At 44.0% G+C, this 14,852-nt stretch overlaps 1 protein-coding gene across 1 annotated transcript; it reads left to right on the forward strand.

Annotated features, from left to right (window-relative positions):
* Window positions 1–25: 25 nt before the first annotated feature.
* Window positions 26–7,568, forward strand: DFFA (DNA fragmentation factor subunit alpha). Its single transcript, XM_081923822.1, has 6 exons — window positions 26–189; window positions 3,988–4,149; window positions 5,495–5,637; window positions 5,731–5,920; window positions 6,036–6,199; window positions 6,950–7,568. Exons 1-6 carry the CDS (start codon window positions 78–80, stop codon window positions 7,151–7,153), a joined length of 975 nt encoding a protein of 324 aa, XP_081779948.1. The 5' UTR covers window positions 26–77; the 3' UTR covers window positions 7,154–7,568.
* The last annotated feature ends 7,284 nt before the right edge of the window (window positions 7,569–14,852 follow it).

Here is a 14,852-nt window from a genome sequence, read left to right on the forward strand (position 1 = left end):
GTTGCCTGCAAAGAGCGGTCTGAGACTTTCGCTATCTAACAGCCTTCTTTATAGCAGAGCTGAACACAAGCAAAGCGATGGCGGCTGGTTCCAGGCTTCCCCAGCTGAAGCAATGTCTCATCAGGCAGAATGGCCAACAGGAGCAGCACGGGGTGGCGGCCTCCTGCCTCCGGGAGCTGCGAAGCAAAGGTAAGTGGTTTTTTCCCTCTCCCCTCCTCTTTTTACAGAGGCAGAGATTCCACAGGTGAAGCTTCCCCATATCAGTTTCCCTAGGTATTGAAAGCTGCACCGGTTGAATTTCGGTCTGGGATGCATCTTTAAAAGAGGATCTTACCTAGGGCGGTGGGGAAGTGGAAGCCCGGGAGAACAGCAGTAACTTTAACAACAAAAAGTCAAAATAGGTTTGTGGTACCTGAAAGATTAATGAATTTATTGTGGAATAAGTTTCCCTGGATCAGTGTCTGCTTCATCAGATGCATAAACTATTATCCAAAGTTGACATGAATGTCTCCCCTCTCTCTCTCTCTCTCTCTCTCTCTCTCTCTCTCTCTCACACACACACACACACACACACACACATCACAGTTGTATTTCCCTGCAGGATTACAGTTCATAAATCTAATGGACTATGCTCCACAACATCATAAATCATACTTAATCATAAATTTGCTGGCCTGTCAATTACTGTCAGTTTTGCCACCCCTCTGGTTTTATTTTTTCCAACCAGGTTTCAATAAAGCATATATATATTTAGATTATGTAATAATAGTAAAACAGTATACCAGATATGAATTAGAATCCTAAATCCTGATATTTCTTTTCTTTTCCTTCTGACTTGCAATTAAAATGAGATAGCAGTTTTAAATAAATAACTCCAAACTGGTTTGGGTAAGTGATGAACTGAAGAGGAGCTGGGGTCTCAGTATAGAATCATGGTGCCCTCAGGTAGCCCAGCTGATAGCTTCCAAAGTTCCCTGGTCCTCAAATTTTAGAGGGTTAGTTTTGCCTTTTCTTGGTGGTTGTTTGGGGCTGGGGGTACCTGTTTCTTGTGGGGGTGTTGTTTCCTTCTTTTTCTTTTTCATCTTTTTTTGGTAGAGGGTTTTCCTGTAGGAGGGAGGTTATAAGCATTAATAATTTTTCTTCTGTGAAATGGGTATTTTTTGTGATGCCCACAAATGTACCCCCAGGCCCAAAGAGAGGGGTTGAGAGGCTCTGGTCTCCCAATGCAGTCTCATTTGGAATATCGTGGGCCGTTCCGGCCACCCCTTCTGAAAAAAATTAAAATGTCAAGGAAATAGTGTGAAAGGTGCAGAAAAGCAGGGCCAGCCTACTCATGAGACAAAGTGAGACAACCGCCTCGGGTGGCAGGATCCAGAGGGGAATACATTGCCTGCTGCTGCTGTCACAGTGTCCGTGACAGCAGCATGCAGTGCATTGTGCATTCCCCTCTGGATCCTGCTACTTGAGGAGGGCAGATCTGCTGCCTCTTTGGCACACGCCACCCAGCTCAAAATGTTGCCTCTACAGTAGCCTCTTGGAGGTGCTGCTGGTCTCCTCCTTCCTCTGTTCCCTATTTAGAACTTTATTTCTCCCTTGTTCACCATATAGATCTTCACTCACCCCTTCTTCCTTGGCTGGAGAGGCATCATTTTGTGGTTTGCCTCAGATGTCAACAAGTCTTGGGCTGGCTATGGGGGGAAAGTCAACCAAAATGAGGCTGGGGCACTTTCCCTACGAAGAGGGTCTAAAGATTTTGGGGCGTGATTGATTCTCAAGAATGCAATATTATTGCACTTATTATTGAGGGGAAGTGCGTGGAACAGGTCTCGGTGTTTCGATTTCTGGGAATGGAGTTGAGAGATGACCTAACCTGGGGAGAAAACAGCAGAGACCTGATGAAGAGAGCACAGCAGAGGTTATATTTTCTGAGAAACCTCCAGAAAAACAATCTCTCAAAGGACCTGTTGACGGCATTTTACCATTGCACTGTGGAGAGTGTATTTGGGAGAGTGTATTGGGTCTGTGTGTGTGGTTTGGGAGCTGCACGGCCAGGGAAAAAACAATGCTGTCCAGGGTTGTAAAGACTGCAGAGAGAACCCTTCCCACCTTGGATCAAATCTATGCTGTCAGGTGCCATAAGAAAGTGGCAGAGATAGCGCGGGATGGTACGCATCCCAGAAATGATCTCCTTCAGCTTCTGCCTTCTAGACGAAGGTATAGGGTTATAAAGACCAGGACTAGCCGCCCGAGAAACAGTTTCTACGCAAATGCAATTCTGGTTCTAAACACAGCATAAGGGGTCTCTATAGTGTATTTAAAAATGGGGTTTCAGATGTTTTAGGGTTTTTTGAATGTTTAATGTAGTTTTTCAATTTCATTGTTCTGCATGTGACAATGGCAATAAAGATATCGTATATCATATAATATCTATAAAGAACAAGAATTAAACTCTAGGGATTGGGCCCAGCCAGACAACACAAGCAACCCATCTGGTCACTTGGGACATGCTAATGAAGGAGGACGCAAACTGGATAGATGGGCTAATTATTCCTTGCAGTGTCAGAGAGGAGCACAAGTCTTGTGACCAGGTGCTGTGCAGAGACAGGTGTGCCTAATGCCGCTGAAATGTGAAGCACGCCTAACTGCATAGAATCAAGGCACTGGAATCTTGTTGCAAGGGGTTCCACAGTGCAGCGTTTGGGCCGTGCAGCGAAGCCACTTGAAGAAACAAAATCGATTGGGGAGGGCAGAATGTAATAAAGCCTGGGTGTTCAGAAAGAGGAGCTTACGAGAAGAAAAGGCAGTAGACCTTCAAAAGGAAGTAAAAGAGAGAAGATGACCTAGTTGGGTGTCTTATGATTAAGGGGTGTGGACAAAACTCTTGTTAAAGCTCAATTGCATTAAAGAATTCTAATCTCCACTTGTGGGGAGGGAAGCTCTTGCTGAACCTGTGTTACTTGTGGCGCCCAGGCATTTAGAATTGCCCTGCAGCCTTCTAATACAGAATTGTGCACTGCAAATTACACACAGCTGACCTGCAAGCTTTTGTGGTGAAAGCTCTGCATAGCCCTGGGCAAGGAAGGCCACAGAAGTTACTTGACCTCACCCCCTATGTTTCCCCCCCATCTGCATTAGTCACTTGTGCCATGTCATCTCAATTAGTGGCTCCCAATCAGTGGATCGCTTAACGATTTCTCTGCCTGTTATAGCAATTGCAGTGGCACTGTGCTAGACGCCATATGATTTTTAATTGTATTTTTATTACTGCTTTTACTTCTGATACTGTTTATTGTATTACAATAAAAGCAGCAATAAAAATACAATTTAAAACCAATTTGATGTGGCCATTTCCTGTCTTCAAATGCAGATCCACAGGCACACAAACCACCCGAATGAAACTCATAGACCACCGCTGGTGCATAGTCCACCGTTTTGGAACTCCTGGTCTAAATGGAAAATAACAGACTCTCAGTTTACAAAGGTTTCCCTTCGTTCACCTGGATTCACTGGTTGTTCGCCCTTGGAGAGTGGCTATTTACAAAGAACCTTTTAGCGTTGTACAATTTGACAAGAGGATACCTCCAATACTTTTCATAGTAAATTTGATGTGAGATAAATAATACGGGGCCAAGCACTTCCATAACTACACTGTTTTATGTGTGTTGATTGTATTTTCCTATTCCTGGTTTTATTGTTAGTGCCAGAGGGGAGAGAAAGGGGCAAACACATGTTTGTATAAATAAAGTTAAATACACTTTCTACAGAAACTGTTGTATGCCGTTGGGGCCAAGACTTTCTGCACTGTTGTGGTGACTCTTTAGGAACACAGGAGTGTCTGCACTGACCTGCAGCAGCTCCCTAGGGTTGCCAGGTGACATCCCAAGCCTTACCTGGAGACGCCAGGGATTGAACCAGGGACCTTCTGCATGCAATAATAATAATAATATTTATACCACCAAGCTATATGGAGTCTTCCCCTTTCCACAGCCTGTGACCTCCTAGCAATTGACAAGGCCTCAGAGCCCATCACGCTGGTACTGGCTGAGGATGGCACCATTGTGGATGACGAGGACTATTTTTTGTGTCTGCCACCAAACACCAAGTTTGTGGCACTGGCAAAGGGCGAGAAGTGGTCCACCAGCAGCATAGGTAAGTGGAAGAGTTGAAGCTCTGTAGGATATGGATGCCACCCACTTTAGGTTCTTCAACTTTTTAGAACAGGTAACGACCAATTTGCATGCTCCCAATTGACACACGGCCGCAATTGCACACATCATCAGGAGCACAACCCCTACACAAAGCAGTCATTGCCTTACCTTATTGTTGCACTTGCAGACCATCACATGCTTTTGGTGGATATTTGACACCTGCCATATAAGGCATTAATTTGCCTAGAGCAGGGATAGCCAACATGGTACCTTCCCGATGTTGCTGGACCACAGCTCCCATCATCCCTGACCCATGGCCAAGCTGGCTGAGGCGGATGGGACTTGTAGTCCAGCAACATCTGGAGGGGCACCAGTTGTCCACTCCTGTTCCATGCTCTTAGCACTAGAGCTCTTGAACATCCAATGAGCGCTGGAAGATTCAGGACAGATAAAAGAAAGTACTTCTCCATGCAGCATAGTCGGGATTCATTTCCACAGGAGGCAGCGATGACCATCAACTTGGATGGCATTAAAAAAGGATTGGACAAATTCACAGAGGGCAAAGTTGCTACTAGACACGATGCTTATGCTGTGCCCTCCGCAGTTGGAGGCAGAAATATTTCTGAATACCAGTTGCAGGAAGCCACAGGAGGGGAGTGTTCTTGTGCTCGAGTCCTGCTTGTGGGTTTCCCACAGGCATCTGGTTGGCCAGGGATGATGCTGGACTAGGTGGGCCACTGGCCTAACCCAGCACAGCTCTTCTTATGCTCTTATGTTATTTTAACCCTGATTAACTTAGGCTTAAGGGACGTGGGTGGCACTGTGGGTTAAATCACAGAGCCTAGGACTTGCCGATCAGAAGGTCGGTGGTTCGAATCCCCATGACAGGGTGAGCTCCCGTTGCTCGGTCCCTGCTCCTGCCAACCTAGCAGTTCAAAAGCACGTCAAAGTGCAAGTAGATAAATAGGTAGCGCTCCAGCGGGAAGGTAAACGGCGTTTCCATGCACTGCTCTGGTTCGCCAGAAGCGGCTTAGTCATGCTGGCCACATGACGCGGAAGCTGTACGCCGGCTCCCTCGGCCAATAAAGCGAGATGAGCGCCGCAACCCCAGAGTCAGCCACAACTGGACCTAATGGTAAGGGGTCCCTTTACCTTTAACTTAGCTCAGTGTGGCAGTAAAAAGGACCAGGGAGAACAGTGGCTGCAAGTTCCTCTCCAGGAGTCCCCACATTTGCAGAGCATCACTATAGCTTGGCCTAGAGTGTTATGCAAACAAGCTGATTACTTTGTGAATTTTGGCATAAACCTGCTTTACCTTTGCACTTATAACTGTGGCTCTTTTCCAGATGGGGGCACAGCTTGGCTCAAGGAAGATGTTGCAGACGTTGACAGAGTGGACGGTGGTGGTGGAGAGAAGTGGAGGCAACTGGCCAGACAACTGAAGGACGACCTCTCCACCATCATCTTGATGTCAGAGGAAGACCTCCAGGTAAAGGAAGGGCCATGTGCCTTTGGCCACAGGGTGGGGGGAGTGAGAATCCTTCACCTTAGCTGTAAGAGGATCGACCTCATCTAATTCTAGGTCCTCATCGATGTGCCATGCTCTGACCTGGCTCAAGAGCTTTCTGAGAACCAGCCCAAGATCCAGACTCTGCAAGACACCCTTCAGCAGGTGCTGGACAGGCGGGAAGAGGAACGGCAATCCCGGCAGCTTCTGGAACTCTACCTGCAAGCGTTGAAAAACGAGGACCACATTGTACCCAAAGCAGAAGGTAATGAGGCTGTTGGCTGAGGCTCGTTTCTCAACAAACCATGCCAGAGTGAAGAAAGAGGGGCAATATGATGGTCCCTTTACCTTTATGAATTATTTTAATCATCATTACCTAGAGCCAGGATCAGAGGAAACTGCCATGGACGAAACAGACGTGGTTGACGCTGGGAGCAGCAGCAGCAGAGGTGCTGGTAACGGGGTTCCACTCAGCAGCCATGTTCGGACCACACTTAAAGAGAAGTCTGCCCCAGAACTTGGCCTGGCAAGTCAGGACTTAGAGGTGAGTCCACACAGAGTTCTTTCCCTTTGTTGTGCCTGGATTGAATAAAATCTCCATGGAAAGAGGATAAAGCATTTGGGAACCAATGCAGTTAAGATTTATTCTAAAAGAGGGTGGGGCCAGGTGAACAAACACACAGCCAGAATTGGGTTAACATCACTCTCTCCCTCTAGTCCATTTGTCTTCCAAGGTTCCAAATTCTACCTTCTCTGAGGCCCTAAGCTATTTGGAGCTGAATCTGCCACTCTTCCCGTTTTTGTTTAAACTGGATTTTCCAGTCAACACCACATAAAGATGTTTCTCCTTCTCTTCAGCTCTTAAAATGTTTTTAAGTTTAAAGCTTTTAGGCATTGATGTTGTTTAAAAAAACTTTTGGTTCCCAGTGTTGTTTTTGTTTAATGTGTTTATATTGTATTTTTTGATAACATTCCTTTCCTGCAATCCTACCATGAAGGATAGTACAGAAAGTCTTAAAAAATAAATTAAAAATAGAACCAACACAAAAAGCTTCCTTGCACCAGTTCAAACCATCTATCTATCATCTAGGCTGCTGATGTCTAGCAAGGTCCTCTCTCGTTACCAGTTCTGGGAACATTTTTGAGAGTAGAAATGTCCAAGGATTAAACCTCATGCATGTAAATCTTATCCCCTGCCACCAAGCCATGTGGCAGGGGAGCCAATCATGAATCTGACATATCGTACACAGCTTGGTCCTGAATGGTAGATTCTTCTTTCCTTTCTCTGTTGCAGCTGGTATACAAAGCAAACCCAGAAGCTCTTGCTCTGACCCTGAACTGGGACAAGCTGAAGACAGAGGCCTTGCAGCAAGCCTGTGGGGAGGAACTTTCAAGGCGCCTACAGCAGGTTCACGCCCTAAACTCCTTGAGGAGCATGTCCAAGGGCAAGAAAAAGTTGCCATGGGGGGACTGGTTGAGTTCCAAACGCAAGAAATAAGGAGGCCTTGGGAGTCCACACATCGATGAGTTTTCTGTGCCTCTACAAACTGAACAACACCATGTGAGCACAGAAATTCTAACCAGGACATTGTTCACTGGACTCTGCATCATTCTGCGTGGAGAAAAAGTCTTTGCATTTCTACAAAGCAGTGCAGTATACCAACTGCCAAATTAGGAGGGGGTGAGATTATTTCGCGCACATGCTATGAGGGCCTGCTGGAATCCTTAAAAGATTGTGATATATATTTGTTTACGTATGCAGCGAGGGGGAAAAAAAAACCTATCTCCTTTATGCTTACAGGTGGTGCTGTTAAATTGCTACCATGATTAATTTCTGGCTTTGGCACTGGCCCAACGCCCTAGAGTTTATGGGTCCTGTTTTTTTGTGCCTGATCACCTTTTGCCTTACCTTCCTGCTAGAACATCACACTCCGTTACAAATATATACAAAGCGTGCATTTTAGTGGCACGTTGCATGCTGTAGTAGAATGCAGCCAAATGTCTTGTATTCCAAAGCCACGCTTGCAAAGTGGCCCCCAACTGGTAGCTCTCCTTCTCTTGCCTCAGTGCCCGTGCCATTTCTATGAGATTCCGTGTGTTTATGAGGATGACTTTAAGAACACAATAATCTGACTTTCTGGGGCATTCCAGCTGAGACTATAACCTGCATAAAGTATAATGGGATAGTCACCACTCCTATTAGCAATAAATTCGACTAGTTAGTTTTGTTTGTTTGTTTTTCTAAAAACAAAAACCCTATTTAACCCTACATTTGCCTAGTATTAAAATTTTTATATTATTATGTATGTTTCTGCCTGCTGTCTGTGCTACTGGTTTTTTAAGCTTAGGTATGTATGTCTTTGCATACAAATCCCAATTGCTTAGTATATGGGTCAGCCCCCTAACAAAGAAGCAACAGATAAGATTACCTTCTGAAACTGCTATACAGTTCTCATGTATGTCCCCCCCCCCTCTAACACAGCAGAACAGTTTTCTCAAAAACAGTGCATGACATACATTCCTGAAATGGCCTTGGGGTTTTAATGATGAAATACAATCACGCAGATGGGAAGCTGAATTGTACAAATCAGACCGTTAGCCCAGTCCTGTTTATTTCTGAGTGGCAACAGCTCCCCAGGCTCTCAGCCCTTTAAGAGCCACCTGTCATGGATGCTTTAGCTAAGATTCCTGCATTGCAGGGGTTTGGACTTCTTCCAACTCCACAATTGTATAATTCTATGAACTCCTATCAGCTCTGACCATTGGTCATGCTGGATTTGGAGTCCAGCAACATATGGAAGAGCCCAGATTTCCCCCAGCCATGTTTTAAAAGGACCCCCAAATTCAGACTTTCTTCAGCTTTGCCGCAACAAGAGAATCTGATCAGTGGGGAGGTGGTGGAGGAAGGGCAGTTAGTACTAGTGTCTGCCCAATTCACTTACAGAAGAAAAAAAATGTCCAGGTCAAGTTTACAAACTGAGCCAGAGGCACTACATGAAATGTTGCTAAGGAAAGAGGCACATGTAATCTCATGTCCACGCTCTCTCTGGATAGAATACAGCACAAAGGTTGCGTATGCACACAGCAAAGTTTTATTTCAGAATCAAAAGGCTTATTTGTACTAGGAGACAAGCTTAGCACTAGCAAACAGCAGAGGAAAGACAAGTTGGGACAACACTCTTTAGTGTGCTGGTGAGAATCTGTGAGGAACAGCTGAAGCTTTCCCCCAATATGTTTGTGTGTGTTGCTTATTCCTTCTCTCCCACAAAGATCGGCACGTCAATTCAAGGTTATGCAGCTTGGCAGAAAACACCTCACTATACCAGTGACTAGCCTGGTTGCTGCTTTGTGTGGGGGGGGGGGGCGTTTTGATTTCCTAAAATTCTTTAACAAAAACATTTCAGGATCTGGTTTCCATGCTCCAATTTTAAATGAACAAAATGTTCTGAGAAACCAAGGCTGTGCTCTTAAACACACTTGTGAGAAGCGGAGATCCACAGAGCTTCTTTTGAAGTAAATGCATTTAACTCTCAGTCCTAACCATCTGTTGTTGGGGTATGTTGTACACGTAAGAGTACAATGCAGTCATCTGCATTTTTAATGGAGTCAAAGAAATATAGGTAGAACCGCATTTATACTGTGATTTGGTGGAAGCCCAGAAAAACAACACAGGACTGAGGTTTCTAAGAATCTCAACTTAGAGGAAAAGTGGGATAAAAAATGTAATTAACAGAACGATTCTTGGGTTTTTTTTGTTTTTTTAAATGGTACATGTCCATCTTACTCTCCAATGCTATAGGCAGCCCAAACACATCCACAACACAATTTTAACAGCAAGGAGCATACATCTCTCTTTTGACATGGTGCACTAGCACGCCTAGTAATTGGTTGGAAATGTGTAGAAGTTATTTACAGGCAAATATACATGGAGTGTGCTTTATTTCACAGTCTGAATGAGATGGGGAACATCAGTTAAATGCCCTACGAACACATCTGCACACGAGTTGAGAGTTATGAGCATACTGATTTGGTTTTCTATGCACACATCTAATATCAACAAAAGGGAAAGGAGAAATTTTAAATTACATAGCAGCACTTGCTGCTCAAGGAGAGAAGTCACCGGTCATAGCCATCTCGAGTCCACTGGTGCTAGGGCAACATCCCAAGAAGTAATTTTTGTTAGCAGGAAGAGAAAGTCTTCCAGAAGAAGTTCTTACAGGGTGCCTTTTCCCGGGCTGGGGGCTGAGGATGAGGGGCTCTGTCTTCCCGAGAGCCGAGCCCAGCCTTTTCCTGCCTTGATAGTGGTGCCTCATTCGTACGAGATACCCAGTCGGCGAGGCCAGAAAGGAAAGCAAGCAGCTCACTTCTTTTTATGTCTGTCTGTGCCTGCGAATACTTGCAAATGAAGCAGAGGTGTATTAGGCATTATTGCAGAAATGCAGAACGGCAGGAATAGCTGGGAGAAGCACAAATTGAATGGTTTTACAAACACACACAGAGCATCAACTGCTTTGGGCAAGATTAACAGTTGAAATGAATTCAGTTTAAAATGCAAAATATGTTTCAGGTCTGCAAAGCCTTTGGCCCTCCAGATGTTGCTGAACTACAGCTCCCATCAGTCCTAACAAGTATGGCCAATGGCCATGGGTGATGGGAGTTGCATTTCAACAACTGGAGGGACAAAGGATCTCCATACTTGATTTAGTTGAATGAGTGCTAGAAGATTAAATCCGTAAGAACAAGGGAAGCTGCATTCTATTGAGACAGGACACTGGATCCATCTAGCTCTGTGGAATTTCCTCTGACCAGTTCTCCAAGGTCTCATGTAGAGATCTTTCCTAGACCTGCTGGAGAGAGACCTAGCGCACACAAAGCATGCACTCTGCCACTGAGCTTCCTTGTCCCATTTTCATGTGGGCTCTTTACCTACCTAGTGGGTTGAGTGTTGTATTTTGTGAGTCAGGATGTGCCATGGCAAGGGGGCGGTTGAAGAGGGAAGGTATCCTTCACCCTAAAGATGTTTCAAAATGTGTTACTGTACTGTTTTCATTGGGGTGAAGATTTCATTTATTGCACTGTTGTATTTTCTGAGTTTCATTGTTGGTTAGATACACATTGCCTTTGTTATTCTGTAAACTGCTTAGAAACAGTCATAAGTAGTAAGCAGTATATAAATATATTAAATAGAGAAACTAGGCATTTGTCTTCTTCAAGAAGAGCAGAAGTGGCAGAGATGAGTGATGATCTTCTATACTGATTTATATCCAGCTGACTAGATGTCTTCTTTTTCTGCCTCACAACTGGAAGGGGGGAGAACTCCTTTTACGTCTTAATTTTCCAAGTCTTCAGTGAAATTGCAAACAAAACAAAATTTCTAAAAGGAATTTTTTGTGCGCTTCCTTTTAAGGATAATTCCACTCTAGTCTTCTACTTCATTCATAAAGCTCTCGTTAAAAATAACGACAAAGGCGATCAGCTAATAAACTATCAGGCTGCCACGTTGTAGCTCATCCAATAATTTGGATGAAAAATATCTTTTTAATGATCAATTTTATGAACTGTTTCTTGGATCTTTTTCAAGAGAGTGTATAGTAAATCAAGCACTCAAGAGTTGAAAACTCTTAAAACTGCTTCTTTAATGACCATTTTGAAAACCCCATAGCAGCATTCAATTATATTGATAAATGGGGGACTTCAGATTTTCTTTTCTGTATTATTTAAAGCCTAGACATATACAATGGAGATCTGAGGGAGAGTTCATCAATAATACCTCAGCCAGCTCAGCTCTGCTCTCAATGGGCTTTGTTCTTTCCCATCAGTAAGCACAGTTTAAATTTTACACGTCTGCATTCTTTGAGTTTTTAGCAATTCTCATACATGGCTTTTATTCAAGTAAGTCCTACTCAGAGTAAACCCACTGAAATTAATGAACCCAAGTTAGTGGGTCTGCTCTTGGTAGGACTAGCATTGGATTCAACTTTTTGTTTCCACAACACTGTCAGTAATCTTGTTAAAACCAAATGTTTGGAAGCTCTAGTTTTATTTTGTTAAAATGTCCTGGAAAGAGATCTGTACAGATTTCATTGTACAATGTCCCAAATCGCAACTCTGAAGACACATTTATAGTGCATAGTAAAAAGGGAAACAGGTTAATGCAATCAGAGGGGTTTACTCGAGTCCTTCCTTGGAGATTTTAAAGCAGAGGTTGGATTGCCATCTGTCATGGATACTTTAGTTGAGATTCCTGCATTGCAGAAGGTTGAGCTGGATGACCCTCGGGGTCCCTTCCAAATCTACGATTCTATTCTATATGGATTAGTCTCACTGCATTTCCTACAATTGCAGCTGAGGCTTTAGTTCTGTAAGACAACTGTAGTCCCTTACACCACTTTCTCTGAAGACCTACCGATTTCAGTTGGGCTTCCTTCCAAGTAAATGGGTGGTTTTGAACCGTACAGTGATTTGGGATAATACAAACTCAGGCTATCTACTGATTAATTCATTTAAATGGTACCTAAATTCTCCGATCAATTTATATTCCCTCTCTGTGCTGCTTTGCAGCGTCTGTTTTGGACTGTAGATTCCTTGGGAGCAAAGACCTACCGTATTTTTCCATGTATAAGACTAGGTTTTTTTAAAACAAAAAATTAGGTTTAAAATTGAGGCTCGTCTTACACACGGATAGTGCTGAGGGGTGTTTTTTTAATTTGGAGTCCCCAAGAATAGGACATCTTACATACAGAAAAATACGGTATTTCATCCTGCAATGTACCATGTTCTTTAAACTGTGTGCCAGCCATGTACAATTTCAGAGTAAACATGGGTTGTACTTTTAATAAAACCAAAGCTAAGAGGAAAGACCAGTTCAAATACTGTACTCTTTTCCCAAGTCACAAAACAGAAAAAAATAAAACAAAATCACCCAATACCCCCCTCCCAAAGCCACGCCAAAAATTAAAATCTGTCTCCCTTTCCTGCCAATTAACAAACTGCAATACTTTTACATGGGAGCAAGCCTCACTGAACTCAATAGGACCTGCTTCCGAGTAGCCATTTACAGGATTGCTCTGTCAAGCTTTCATTGATTATTCTATGATTAAAGCTTGCTCACATAATAGATGGAAGGCAAAGTAATTCCTGGCTGTGTTTTATATCAGTTGACTCCTAATTCTCAGCTTACCTTGCTGTCTTTCCACGCAAGTCCTTCTGGAACAGGAAGTGTAGCGGGTGCGGGACAGGAGTAGATCACCACCAGCAGAAACAGGCAGCGCATGAGATGCGCAAGGAGTGCCATCTGGTTCAGCTCTGCCAGGAGCTACTTGCTTGCAAGTTATATTCTGTACCTTTCCCCCCGTTTTTAGGGGAGGGGGGCGCACACTTAATGTTTTTTATTCAAAGAACCCCCTCCTCCTTGCAACCACCACTACCCCTTCCCCCTCCCATCTCCTTCCAAACACAAGCAATGACGCACGAACCAGGGAGCAATTAAGTCCCAAAATTGTGCGTCTTGTTTGATTTTAACCCTTAATTAGAGCCTCTGGGTGCCAATCCCATTAGAGTACATTTACTGTTAATTTAAGCCACATATGCATTTTTCACTTGCTAAAAAAACAACAACAACCCAACCAAACCTCATTTCCTTGCCATTATTCCCATAATGATCAGGCCACTTTGAGCACAAAAATAGGGTGATTTAGCAACAAATGACTCACGATGGTGCGTTTAGTGGAGGGAGAAATGCCTACTGAGAATAATTGAGAAATCTGCTGCAACAGCCTCAGGATATACTTGGAAAGAACAGAAATTTCACTTCTATGAATACATCTCCAACACCAGCAGAACTAAGTTTGGGAGTGATGCTTAAAATCTCCAGACTGCACAACAGGATCCCAAGGAGCAATTCAACGGCATTAAGGGGAAATTCAATTGGAGGCTGTTAAGCTTAGGTTCAGGACACGGGTGGCGCTGTGGGTTAAACCACAAGGCCTAGGACTTTCCGATCAGAAGGTTGGTGGTTCGAATCCCTGCAATGGGGTGAGCTCCCATTGCTCAGTCCCTGCTCCTGCCAACCTAGCAGTTCGAAAGCACATCAAAGTGCAAGTAGATAAATAGGTACTGCTCCGGCGGGAAGGTAAACGGCATTTCTGTGCGCTGCTCTGGTTCACCAGAAGCGGCTTAGTCATGCTGGCCACATGACCCGGAAGCTGTACGCCAGCTCCCTCGGCCAATAAAGCGAGATGAGCACCGCAACCCCAGAGTCGGCCACAACCGGACCTAATGGTCAGGGGTCCCTTTACCTTAAGCTTATAGGGGCTGCCTGTTCTCCTTCCCTCCAGATAACTTTAAAAGCTGCCTTGTCACAGGTGTGAGCCTTTTAGCACAAGCTGAAGGGTCATGTACTCAGTCAGGGTCTTTGCCTTGGGCCCATGCCCCTGTGAAGAGAGAGCCCATTCCTCCAAAGACTGTGGAAAGAAATTATCTTAAATACCCCACACGGAAAAACAGCATCATAGATAATCTGGATCTTCTATGGAATCTGTTACCCCTGGATCTTCTATGGAATCTGTTACCCCCATCCCTCCAAAAAATTAGATTTGATCAAATTTCTTAAGAGTGAAAAGAAAGAAGCAGAGTCTAAAAGCTACGGGAGCTATTGCTGCTTGGGAGTATGCTGCTGCTGTACTCAATGAAAAAGCCACTTTCCAGAGGGAAGGCACAGGGCTAGTGCTCAGCAGCCATTTCTGATATTTTGAACCACAAGGAGTTTGCACTGAATTGTACTGTTTGAGGAATTAGTTTGGGGTTGTTGTTTTTTGCCCTATTTATGTTGTTGTGCTTCTGATATTATAGTGATTGTAATATTTGCTCATTTTTAAAGACTTTGTGATAATTGTGTGCCACTTTGAGCTCAACCTCATTGTGGAAAAGTGAAACACAAATGCTAAATCAAACCAAAATCAATAAGGGGAGGGACCAACCCCTTTACTATGTTATTAGCAAAGCAGTTCAGGGCAGAACTAGGAAATGGATTCTGGACAAAGGTGTGGGGAAACTCAACTTCTAGCTCCCTTTATTTATTTTATTTCACTATTTCTTTATTGGATTTATATCCTACCTTTACTCCCAAAGGAGCAGGTGGGATTCACAAAAATGTTTGTTGGTAGAAGCTAGGAGGCAAGTGGAAACATGAGAGATGT

This window comes from Podarcis melisellensis (assembly GCF_964234715.1).
Source record: "Podarcis melisellensis genome assembly, chromosome: 8".
NCBI classification, from domain to species: domain Eukaryota; kingdom Metazoa; phylum Chordata; class Lepidosauria; order Squamata; family Lacertidae; genus Podarcis; species Podarcis melisellensis.